The 13,624-nt window shown below is 37.1% G+C and overlaps 1 protein-coding gene across 5 annotated transcripts in view; it reads right to left on the bottom strand.

Annotated features, from left to right (window-relative positions):
- LOC5567743 (protein spire) overlaps positions 1-13,624 on the bottom strand; it is a 581,954-nt gene that overhangs the window by 41,404 nt on the left and 526,926 nt on the right. For all 5 annotated transcript variants that reach the window (XM_021846470.1, XM_021846472.1, XM_021846473.1 and 2 more), the window contains one exon: positions 2,522-2,757. In XM_021846470.1, coding sequence (XP_021702162.1) covers positions 2,522-2,757 — 236 coding nt within the window. The remainder of the gene's footprint in view (positions 1-2,521; positions 2,758-13,624) is intronic.

The following is a 13,624-nucleotide window of genomic DNA, read 5'->3' as shown; positions in this document are numbered from 1 at the left end:
TTACTTCATGTTCTGTAATAAGTTGTTTTAAAATAAGTATAATCATTCAATTAGACTATAAAAGTCCGTTGGATTAATGAAGAATAAAGAATAAAGGTTAAAATGCATAAACATAATTTCGCAAATATTGATAGTTTTTTTGTGTGACGTCTGGTGATCAACCAGATACCAATGTACATAGAATTAAACAATGCAAGGATTTTAAAGTTGTGTGGGATTGGGTATCTGAGCTATTTGAAGTTAAGTTGAAAGTAAAGTTGAAATCACCAGAAGAGATAAAATACAGAAGCATACAAGACAAAAATATGTAAAGCAAAAAGTGCAATGTGGTTAGTAGCAGAAGCAATTGTATGCAGCATAAAAAACTACAAAGATAGTAACTTTTTCTGTTTTCAAAAGCAAATGAGAATAGCAGGCACATTTTCGAAAGGCAGTCTCTTAATTTTCTTAACATATGTAAATGAAAGAAAGAAAAAGCTATATGTTATTTATCCTAACAACAACATCGTGCTGGCATGTAATTAAAATGTTTGTATGATATGCTCATTTAGGTTAAGTTTGTAAAACTATGGATAAATTAAAAAAAAAACAGGAACACCCGAAGTTTCAAAAGCTATAGTTTCAAATGACGAAAAAGTTGATGTTTTATTCGCCTATGAATGATGATTGCAACTCCACAACATGCTCCATCCACGCGATCATTACGATAAACAAAAAAGTTTGGATCCAGGTTCCAAATAAGTTTCAGTAATGACTGCTATATGTATGTTTTTAGCTGTTGGAAAATTAAGCCTTGTCCTCTTTACCATTCAATGAACGAGTATTCCAATTCAAAACATTAAAAAAATGGATCCATTAGAGAAACGTCATCCAATAACAATTTTATTAGCAAATTTTACAAAAAACTTGGACTGCTTCAGCCATATTCTGCCCATAACTGCATAACAGTCACATTCGACATTTTTGACAATTTCGAGTTAATACCGGGGAGAGTCATCAAATGACAAATACTTTCGATCCACTTACTAAAATCTGCGAGGTTGTTCTAGAAAATTCGAAAAAAAAATACAAAGTTGTTTTGTCACATTGGCAATTGTAATCGCATAACAGTAACATTGAGATTATACATGAGCCTCATAATTCAGTGGCAACGAAATTTCTATCAGAATTTTTTTCTGACTATTAACCCAATAAGTGATATGAGTTGTACAAAATTTCAGCCTCAAATAAGCACTTTTGAATTCACAGTGATTTTTTGAAATATCAGTTCCCTCCCATACTACAATAAAATGCAAACTTGGTATCCCATTTACTCAATGCCTGCTTTTGTCGAATGTTACAAATATGCAGTTATGGGCAGTATTGGCGGTTTTGAAGATTGAATTAATCATTTGATTCAATTGTTCAGTAAGAAAATCAAAATCAGAGGGAGACAGGTTACTAGAAGTAGGTACATTTGCTGATGATTTTCCGTTGGGATTTTCGGTTGATGAAGAGCGGATTAAAAATTACCTACGGCGGCATAAGCAGGGTATTTCCATTTGATTTGAAACAATTTGAACGGTTACCCGTAGGAAGAAAAGGGAAGGAATTTCAAATAACCTGCGACAACATTGGCATAGGAATTATCTCGGGTAGTTCCCTTCAAACTGAGAAGATTTATGTATGAGAACGGTATGATTATGATGGAAGCGATCGTTAACTGAAAAATGAGAATTGTTGAAGATTCTGCTTGGGGAATTCCGGCTAAGAAAAACGTTGTTGTTCATCTGCCTGATACGAGTCTCAGCGATTCGTTTGCGCGAAGGGCAAACCCAAAAGTTAGACTTTGTGGATACAAACTTTTTGGTATCTTCCTTTACAGGACAGAGATTCTTTGCGTGAGAAGAACCTCCGCAAATCATGCATTTAGCATCCATGCAGCAATGTTTGGTACCATTACCCCACTTTTGGCACTGAGTGTGGTGCTGGAAATTTCCTCATTGTTTCTGGAAGTGTTCCATTAAATCATTTATTCCAAGTCAATCATTTATTCCATTTTTGCTCTCTTTAGGTGACTTATAGTCATTTTTGACGTCATAAGTAAAAATCTGTGGTTTTTTTCTTGAAGATGTTTGAGATGAAGTTCGTGATCTTTAAGAGTTACCGGGAAAACGCGACAGTCTCCTTTCTTTGCGATTTGGCGGGACTGCCTAAATCCTCCAAATTCGGAATTTCTGACCACGATTGGCGGCACTCTTTGTTTCCTTACTTGAATCAAAGAGCCTGAACTAAAAGCTGCTTCGATTTGATGTTTGGAAAATTTATCTAGAGCATCGAACTGATTGCTCATTTCGATGAAATTATCAACATTAACCCTTTCACCTTTGGTCAAAAGCGCCTATTCTGGAGAATCGTCCTTTCTTACATTTTTGCCACGTTTAGTGACAGTTTTAAATCCCGCTTATTTTTAGAAAGTATGGTATTGTTTTAATAAGACCTTTTCTTTTTTTCATTTTTTTTAACAGGCTAAGCAACTCACCTCAAACAACGAAAAATCCACCGGTATCAGTCTTAGGGTGTTTCGGGGCGTGCTAGTGTACATAGCGGCCGATATCGCCGAGGCTCTGGCCGCAGCACTGTTGCTTGCAGTTGACGTTGTTGCCGACGCTGCTGCGCTGCCATTTGTGCTGCTATGATGGTGATGACTATTGCTGCTGCTGGTTCCCATTTCATCACATGATTTCTTTACACTATCTACTTGTGTGGTTGGTAAAACTGCAAGTAAAAGGAGAAACAGGAAGGGAAAAAAATGGGTTAGAGTTAGTTAATTAATTGGATTAAAATTCAAATCGGATATTGCGAGCTACAGTGCACGGATTTCCGATATGCCACCGTAATGAATATTGAAAGCACTACCCGAGCAGAAGAAAATCGCTGCAGAATACCAAACTATGATGTATTTCATACCAGTTCGTTTTCAATACTTACAACCTTTAATAATATATTAAACAATTACAAACACCAAACTGCTAAATGGAAAAGATGTTGGGTATTGGAATGGAATTTTCATGTTTAAGTAAAAATTGTCAATGGTGGTTCACTATCTCAAGCAGTCACCATTAGTTTACCAATACTTCAATGAGGTATTTTTGGTATTTTAAACAATATTTTAGATACCATAATAATACCAAATTGAGGTGCGGACTAGTGAACAATATCTTATTATGGTATAGTATCAAACAATGTTATGCTATAAACGGATGCTAGCTATACGTTCCTGCTCGGGTACAGAGGAAACCCACACGGCACACGGCACGGTATCAGCAAACGACCCACCTAAACGATGACGACGGCAGATAAATGGCGTTGGATTCCGTTGAAAATAGTTTCGATTTCGGGCATTTTTTTTCTTGTGTTTGGCTCGTGTCGAAGCACATCCAAATTCATGTCAGATAGCTAGATGGACGGCCGGACGTGTCAATTAATTTGTGCCACTGGCACTCGATTTTCGGGCGGCGGCGCGTTTCGCAATGGACAATTTCGGTCGATGTCCATTGGAAACCCTTGGAAAGGCGTTTCGAGTGACAAATGGAATAATTTCGATGACAGTGAACTAATTTTGCTTCGAATGGATATTGTACCTAGCCGGTTAGAGGACAACGTTGAAGAATGGAAAGGTAGTCACGAGAAGTTGTGCAAGCTTCTTGAGAGTTGAGTATCATGAAGATGCTAAATAGTGATCTTTTTTGTTTCAGTTTCAAGGATGCAATGCAAAGAAGTGCTGTATTGTTTCGGTGATGAACTGACCAATTAGGCGAGTTTTGGTTTGTTTGAGACGTTTTTCAGGATGGATTTTTTTTTTCAAGACTGACGTTGTGGTCTAGGCAGTTTCATCACGAAATATATTAATTTAGAAATACATATTGTTAAACAATTCAACAAATTTTACCTGAGAAGTCCTTATGGCCCCTTAAGGGTCCGCGGATCACCGGTTGGGAAACCCTGGTTTAAACAAATCTGAAGACTGTTCGACTGATCTTGCTTTTCAAGACATAGAAAAAAATTCAAAAATGCTTGGCATAAAACTTTGATCGCAAAAAAAATACAAAAACTGAAATTTTCCAACATACATTGTTAGAATAGTTCAAGTTAAATCTACATTTCCAGTTGATTATCAGAACTCCAATTCTGAAAAACTTCCTGTGAGAGCTGATTTCCCTCGAGCCAGCATTTTGGAATTAACATTACACATAACAAGATGATAACACATTCCTATCAGCAGCAGTTAAAAATAACAGAAATTGTTATAATAGTCATATTGCCATATTGATATGGCTTTGTTCTCAACTTGTTATATTTTCAGTAACACATTTATAACAACATTTGTTATATTTTTGTCATCGCATCTATAAGTTTGTTGTAAATAACATCCGATGTCATGAACAGTAACATAATGTGCAATAATTTTGTTATTTTGTAACATCCTAGTATCACATTCAGTAATAATTTTGTTAAAATTATAATAGGATTTGTTATATTTTAGATTTGTTTGGTGCAACTTTTGTTAGAATTTTTGTTATTTTAACTACTAGCGGTACATGTTTTATAACAGCTGGTGATATAATAAAATCATATCAGGGGAACACATTCTGTTATAATCTTGTTTCTTCCGTCTGGTCGGGTACCTGATTCATTGAATCGCCAAAATTTTTGAAATAAATGATTTAACCAATGCTCCCTTATGGCTATTTAGATTGTTACGTATAAACATCCGTTGGAATCAGTAGCATTCAGTAGCCGATTAAGCATTAAATCGAAAGCTCCGCCTGTGTCAGTCATCCAGCCAACGGCTAATTGTTACATCAATCTCAAGCCACTTACATATTGTGCGCTCAAGTCCACGTAGTCGTCGTACCCTATCGGAAGCGCTTTATTTTGGGACAGCCTCAGGCTTCCCACGATTTATTTGGTTTCGCTTGGATGGTGTTTTGCAACACCACTCCCGAGTGCAGCTCGTATATCGTCTGTAGACCATCACATCCGACACTTCATGTAGTTGACTGGCTTGTAAGGTTGACAGAAGACGGCACTCACCTTACCAACACCTTATTGTAGCGCAGTGCTAACCAGTCAGTGGGATTATACCAACAAAGGTTACAAACGCTAATGAACGAGAACCGGATCAAAACCATAAACCTCCATAAACTAATTCGTCTGTAGGTAAGGTGCAAAACGTATGTAACCGTACCCCCAAAAAACGATGAAAGACGAAAGCAAATAAGACACACAAGAACGGACCCAGTTTTCGACACAAGGTGTCGACGACGACGTCATGTAGGGTAGGAGCACCTGTTTTGATCAGCTGAAGAAAAAATATTTGTAAAAAGTATTGTGAATTTCTTTAACTACATGACTGCGAAGTGCGGCTTCATAAGTGCGAAAATGCAAACAAGCAAACAACACGTGGCCCACGAGCGACTTTCTGGGCTTCGCATTGTAATTTTCGAGAACTTTTTCTGTGTTGGTAAACATTGGCACATTATCGAACAGCATCCATAAAGTAAATATAGTTATGTGTTTAAAATATTTAATTAAGGTGAAGATGAATCGAAGCCAAACCTCAAATTTTCAAGAGCACAAAACTAGAGAACCAAACATCCGTTTAAGCTGAAACCTTAATCGATTGGTCACTAGCTGGTGGTGACCAACCGATTAAGTTTTCAGCTGTGTTCGGTTCTCTGGATTCGTGCTCTTGAAAATTTTAAGTTTGGCTTCGATTCATCGTCACCTTAATCGCAAGTTGAAAAGGTTGCAACAATGTTGCGCCCTGTGGTTGTCATGATAATTTTGCTTTTGATTGTATCCCAATCCACAAAAGCTGGGATAAACGGTTGTGAACGAGTTCGCTTTGTTGGTTGTTTTCCGTCTCCTTTGATGATAATTTGATTCACTGCATAAAACAGTATGTAATCTGCTATGGCCAAAATCAGTGCTTCTACCCTAATCCAATAGGCGGCGCCCGTAAAGAAGGCTAGCCCATACTGCATCAAGTTCAGTCGAATGAATAACGGTCTATTGTTTTCGCACCGTTTGTGAACTTGTAATGTTCTGTTTACGATGACCTTGATGGCGCCACTATATCGCTCGACGACGACGCCTTTATTCAATTGCTAGATATAAGGTTGCAACGACAACGAATGATTGCTTGAACTTGTGACCGGGGCGGAACTTGCCTGATGGTCGTTGACAACGGAACAAAAGCATGTTGGAGCCCATTCAATAAAGAGCGAATCCTACTGTAACATTTGAAAGGGGCGAAACTGCAAAATGTGAACAAATTAGTTTTCTTTGTTCGTATCAATATTTAAATAAATTATCCCTACATATACTATCAGACATGCATACTTATTTAAAATCATTTCAACAAGGCCAATCTGATAATATGATACCTTAAAGGGCCTAGCTGGACAGAAAAGGGTCTTGATGCTTTGTTCATGATTTAACCACCAAACAATACCAAATCAGAGTAATGTCATTATTCACTATCACTGAACACAAACATATATTTATATCTTCAATATATAAGGTGAATTGTCAACTATTGCAACCACCCAAATATTGCACACTTATCAATATTCAAAAGATATTTCATATATGGCATTGAATTAAAAACCTAATAACACTAATTTATACTGCATTCCTGCTTCTAGCTGTTTGTTCTTATTAAAAGGATCAAAATCATGTATTTGAAGTGAAATTGAACTATTGTATACAGCGCGGTTCAAGTAGTACCCAAATTGTTACGCCATGAGCAAAATATTTTCCGCAATACAATAGCTTACACATAAGTCAAATCTAAATGAATTACAATTGTTTTTTTTTTTTCTCGAAAATGGAGAATTATGTTAAGATTTCATAATGCATGGTAAACTTTTGGGATATACAAGGTTTTTCTTTGTAAATTTTAAAGCGTTTAGTAATTGGCGCACCACCAGCAGATGTAGCCTAATTTATTGGCTATTGAGTAAATGCCGCAAGTTATGCAATGCCCATTATTACAGATTATATTTGTTACATAATATAAATTCGCCGGGTTTTCGCCAGGGGTCATAATTGTTGAAAAAACTAAATCAAATCAATTGAAAAGCACAAAAAATGATGAAAAATCTGATCGCCTAATATATTTAGGTTTGAGGTTTGAGCGAAATTCAGTAAAAATTTAGGGATTCTTGCTGTCAAATATAGCCAAATAACTGACATTGCTTCCATAGTCGTGCAATAATAGTTAATTTACCCTAGTGGGCTGTATATTAGCTTTTTATCTTTGTGGCATATACGTTTCCACAGGAACTAAGCTTGCTACTTATTTCAGTGTTCATTTCAACATTTAAGTTTCTTATTCTTTACAGCATATGACAAAACACGAATGCATACCATGTATTCCAAGTATTTCTTCGGGAATTGTATCGGGATTTTTTCGAACAATTGCACTAAGATTATGCCCAGGAAAGATTTCCATGGAATTCTCTCGATAAATTCTATAATTCTCTACTAGTCTTTTTCTAGACAGTTATAACAAAGAATTCTAAAATAATGTCTCATGGATTTCAAATAGGTTTCACTCATTTTTTCTAAGAGTCCAGCAAGAACTTTTCTGGACTTTCACTTATTAATTATTTCAGAGATTTTTCCATAAATTCTTTCTGTGCTCCCATTTAAAATTAATCCTTTAATTATTCGTGGAATGTCTTTAGTGATGACTTCAAAACTATGTGCAGTGGTTCGTTCAAAAACCTGAAGAAAACCTTCAAGAATATTTCTAGAGATTTTTTTGTGAATTTTGGCACGAATTTTTGCAAGGGCTAATAAAAGCATCATTCTACGAATTACTTTTTTTTAAGTATTTTATGTGGAAGAAAACTCAACGCTGAAGCAACTAAGAATTTTTAAAGAAGGTTCTCAATGGGTTCACTCCAAGAAATGGTTCAAGCATTGATTCTTTATCGATTTTTTTCCAGGTTTTTTATTACAACAATTTCTTCTGAGATTCAGCGAAAAACTGATGAAGTATTGATCCGGAGATTTCTCCTAGAATACCGCCAGTAATTTTACCAAGTATTTGTTCAGAAACTTTTCCATTTCCATCTATTTTAATGGAGTTCTTTAGTGAATTCTACATAAATGCTCTTAAGCAATTCTTCTATGATTTTTTTTTAAATTCTAAGATCGTTCCAAGAAATTTCCCATGTTATATATAAAACTATTTTACTTTTAATTCTCGTAGGTCCTTTATAATTGTTTTCAGGACTTTTGCAGCATTTTACATACAAATCCCATTGATAAAATTGGCCAAAACTGAACACCAAAAAGGAGAAATGTTCATAGACTGATCCACATAAATATTTTAACACATGCCCGAAAGTACTCATCTAAGTATTTCTTGTAAGAGTTTCTCTAAGCTTCAAGGATTCTCCAAAGACTCATCCAAGGAAATGCTCTGGCCATTCCACTTAGAACTTTTCTAAGCTATGTCCTTTGAATTCATCACTGGACTTCTTCTTGGATACTTTTTATAATACTCACAAGAGAATTTATTGGATTTTTCTGATATTTCTCAAAAACTTATTTAATCAGCCGTATGTCAGAGAAGTAAACATACTTAGTTTATCGATCCTACGTGTTTTGCAGACAAAATTCTACACGTTCCACTCGGAACAAACTCGATTTTCACTTCTGTGACGTTCAATTCGGATTTACAAAACGTCGTAAGTAAGATTTTCAACTTTCACAACCTAATTAGTGCTTTCAACGCTATGTTACATGGAGAGACAAAGTGACTTAACCACGAATCAAAACAAAACACTACTTGAGACAATCTTACTATGGTACAAAAACGTCGTAAGTAATTAAACAAAACGGTGTATCATTTTGTCATCAAGATTTTGTGGGACATAGTAGAAACTCCCTAGATTTTGAACGCGAGCAAAATTTAGCATAATTTATTTATAATTATTTTGGAACAGTTGTGATTATTCTTAATTAATCTCTCAAAATAGTATTGAAAACGTAATCGAGATTTCTCCAGAAGTTAATCTAGGAGAAAAACTTCTCCCTATATTCTAGCTAGAATTTCTTCAGTTTCTTTTTTAATTTCTTTTTCATCGAATATTTCTGAAAGGATTTTTCACGAATTCCCTCAACGCAAACTTGCAAAACTATCTTCGAAGCTTTCTCCAGCTACTACTTAAAGAATTTCAGCTGTAAATCCATTACAGATTCCTGGGCCAGTGCGTGAGCACTTTCACAGTAATTTATAAAACTCTCAAAGAAAGTGATTAAGGGTCGATTTCTTCACCCCTTAAACCCAGTTTAATCATATGGGTAAACGTGGTTTACGGCTTAAGCGAAGGTGAAGAAATCGGCCCTAAGTTAGATGTAAGATTTGCAAATATGATACAGAATTTTCTCAATATTTATGATCTGCAGATAGGCCCTTTTCAAATGTTCCGCTATGAATGTCGATTGGGTCTCTTTGCTACCGTGAGTCGTCACTATAATAGGGGTTTTCGCCACTTATCTATAGTGCGAAATGCGGTGAGATCAAACCGCGTTTTACAGCGCGGGTAAAAATGTTTGTAAATGGTTCCGTTTTATTGCCACACAAGTGTCAACGCGGTTTTGTTGGCTCCCTTGTACGGAGCTTACCACAATGAAATATAATTGAGGAGCTGGTAGGAGAGTTGTTAATTTGCGGTTTTGCGGCAATTTGTTTTGGGTTATTTGCTCAGCTGTTGTATTGACTAGAGCAGGATGAGTCATATGTAGGTACCGAGTTATAGATAACACTGAATTGTGTTTGAATATATTTTCTTTGGACGTTTCTAAAATTCGTAAACATATCAGTTTGAATTTGATATTGATGATTCAATTCTAAAATCGGAAAATGGAATGACTTGAAATTGCGATACAATAGCATCATCTGTTCTTCTCTTTTTATTTTATCAATAACAATATCCGTAACATTTCAAATGCATCCAAAGGGAGGCCATAAAAATCCCATTTCGTTCGAGCACACGCGAACGCTAGAAGACTTTTGCTCTATGCAACCCACCATAAGTGCTTCATCCTTGGAACAGCAGCAAAATGGATGCCACTACGAAACCATTACCACCTTATTCATGGCGCTGGCCAAGTACACATTACCATTCCCGATATCACCTCCTAGGGCTAGAGATCTTATCAAGATGTACACTTCTCGCCAAGCCCCATCCAAACTGACCTAAATCTGTCAAATAAAAATAAACTTGGACCTAGGCGAGGGATCCACTACGGGAGGATGGCATTAGGACATTGTAGGGGAACTTCGTCCAATGCGCACTGATGAGATAAAAATGATCGACTCCTAGAAGGATTCCATTTGTATTCTTTGCCATGTATGTCAAAATATTTTTTCTAAGAATTACCTACATGCCTTGGAGTTAAAGTGATAGATTTTCCTTCAATTACCCGTTGAAATTAAATCATTCGTCAATTTTTTTGTGAAAATCGCTGATTCTATTAAGGAATAAGCGTTTCCATGCTACGGAGCAAACTCATGGAGAAGCTTGGTTGCTGATTCCTAGTTCTCCATACTAAATGGCGTTCTTCCATAAATCTAAAATTTGGGACATGGTTTCATAGTAGTAGCTTGCACATATTGAATAATTACTGTAACTACCTTGAATGGCCTTAAAATACTGAGCTTATAACGAGAAAACGACACAATGACACTTTATGTCATTTTGGACCACTTTACCCTACTTTTTGCCAAGCGCTCAGCTTTCCTGGCGGTGTTAAGTTTACTTTGGCATGCAACCAACGCGAAGCAGAGAGAAGCATATTCATTTTTAATGTGCTCCTAGTCGCTCGAAAAATATTTGGACAATAAAATTCATATACGTATACCTAGGCATATAGGCACATGGAATTCCTTGAAGAAGCTGCAAAACTCAGGATTGAAATGTAACTCGCCCACATCCCTTTTTCACCGCTTCAAGGAGCATCATACAGTTTACACATAAATTGCTTCATCTGCTTTCTTCGGGTGCAGACACTGTCGAAACATAAACCAAATAAAATATTTACCACACATGTAAAGGTAAGGAAGCGGGTTCATGAGATGCTGATAAATTTTGTACATGGTCTGGTCACGTGCTGTCCGGGTATCGAGTCTCTGAATACAGCATTCGGTTCCGTACGTGAATATCTGCGCCAGCAGCCTCCTCTCCGAAAGCAAAGTTCATTAGACCGAATGCGGTCACGAAATTTGTTTGCTTATTTATTTTGAGCTGATGTTATAGCTTTTCCCAAATAGAAGCTGCTTGCCTTCGAAGACAGTGTCAGCATGAGTACATATCATGAGTTCTGATTTCAAGCATCTTTCTTGACTGCAGTCTTATGTTCCCATGATTGGAGAAAATCTTTATTTAAATAACCAATCATCGATAATTTGAAAGATAACCCTGTTGATGTGGATAGAGCGAGTATGTCTCAAGATCCTGTCGTCTTCGTCGTTATTTTTAAAAGTATAGATGGGTAAATCAGCACTATGACAATCACTTTTTAGGATTGTGAATAACAATGAACACAAACATTTCAATGCTTGATAATTGAGTTAATTGGAATATTAATTGCAAAACTCAATATCTCTTTTTTTCTGAAGAAATCCTGAGCAGTTTTGTAACGATTGGCATAAAAATAAATTAATTAGCATTCAGGAATGAATCAGACTCTCACATGATGATGATTATCACGATTATCAAATGATAGAAACTTTGATCAAGTGAGAATGTACCTAGATTATCATACGGTAAATTATTTTTTTTCTTGAAATCCTGTGGCAGTACCTATATTCCACACATTTCAATATTATCTCGCAAAACATAATGAGTTCATTTTTTTTGTACCTTAACTTATTGAGGTCAAAGAAATGCCAGAGGTTCGGAAAACCGAATACTCCGCATTACAAATATACGGTTTTTGGGATATCTGGTGTTTACAAAAGTAGGGTCTGTGTTGGCAAGATAAGAATTGTTTTTCTAAAATTTAAAATTTCTAGGTTATTCTATCAAACAAAATTTAAAATGCCCCATGGAAAAAATACAAAAATGTAAAAATATTAATTTCTTTGGAAAAATATTGTGTTTCTTGTTATTAAAGTCGTGCCCATACTTTCTGGGACACCCTATACTTCATGAAATTTCTTCATAATGCTGGTAGTTCCCATAACGACAAAACATTTGAAAAGTTAATATTGAATTATACTGTTGGATGTGTGTCTACATTTTTGAAGCAAAGTGTTTTGAAAAAGTGTTTTTTTTTTACAATAATCAATATGTTTCATACAAAAACGTCTCTCAACTTTTCACGATAAATGCTTTTTAGGTGGACGACGTGTACGGTACGCATAGAAGCAGTAAATTGATTCCGGCGCCAACCCAGTCCCCATCGAAATCCAATCAATCAGGACGAACAGCACACCGAGTTAACATTCATCTGTACAAATACATCACCGCCGTCGCACATAGAAAAGCATCATTCAATCAAACTAGCACATCAAACATGCAAATTTATGTACAGAACCATAGACGAGCGGTTGTTGCAAATCGACACAGTTTTGCAGCATACATACATAAGGCTAGCAGCTATGTCCACATTATGTGTAGAACACAGTCAAATCGTATGATGGAAAACGCACTCACAAATTGACAGAATACCTGATCTCGGTTTGGGCGTCGGTGGCTGCGTCCGGGGAGCCGCCTTCGGAACACGTGACTGTCTCGTGACCAGCGCCGCGATGGTGCCCCGAATCGGGGGCGAAGGTTGACAACTGTGCTGGCTGTCCGGAGGACAATACGCCACGTCCCGAGCTGCATCGACGCATGGCCCATCCGGCGAATCCGGATGGGAACCGGGCACGAACATTTCCCTGCTTCTTCCTGGTTGGCTGGCAGTACTGGACCAACCCCCACGCCTTCTCACGTCTTCCGGTGTGGTTTTGTACGGATTCACCGACCGACGATTCAAGGAAACGCTCACTTGCTCACGGGGTTGTTTGTTTAATTTCACGCTTCGAATGCATAGTTCGGCTTCGATTCGATTCACTTAAACATCGTCACGGCCTGGAGCGGTTTCGCCGTGGTTGGGCTAATTGGTCGACATGTACATATCTATGTTGAACTTCACTGGTCTTCCTTATCGCAACTTTTTCTAGGTCAACTTTTCTGTCGTGTGGCACATTTCCTTCTCGCAATACTTCCGCAAATCACTGTAATTTAAATTAGTAATCCAATTTCAGAAGTGGTAGAACAACTTCTGATTACACGGTGTCGTTCCGGGATCGCTACGAGTGAACTTCCTACTGTTTCCGCGGAAGGAGCAGCAGAGTGCATCAAGGAGATTGAGTTAGCAGGGCGGTTGTGCAAAGAATGAGATGATATCATCAAGGGATCAAATGTTGTTTGCTTTCGCGACGGATGGGTGCTATCGTGTTGCAGCAAGGACGACGTTGACGAGGATGACGACGATGTACGAAGATGGTGGCAAAGGTTGTCCCAACGACGAAAAGTGGGAGTTGGAGTGAAATTATGTTCGGTTGAAGCAC

Source organism: Aedes aegypti, chromosome 2 (genome assembly GCF_002204515.2).
Source record: "Aedes aegypti strain LVP_AGWG chromosome 2, AaegL5.0 Primary Assembly, whole genome shotgun sequence".
NCBI classification, from domain to species: Eukaryota; Metazoa; Arthropoda; class Insecta; order Diptera; family Culicidae; genus Aedes; species Aedes aegypti.
The sequence above is the reverse complement of the archived record's forward strand: the minus strand, read 5'-3'. Positions and strand labels throughout refer to the sequence as shown.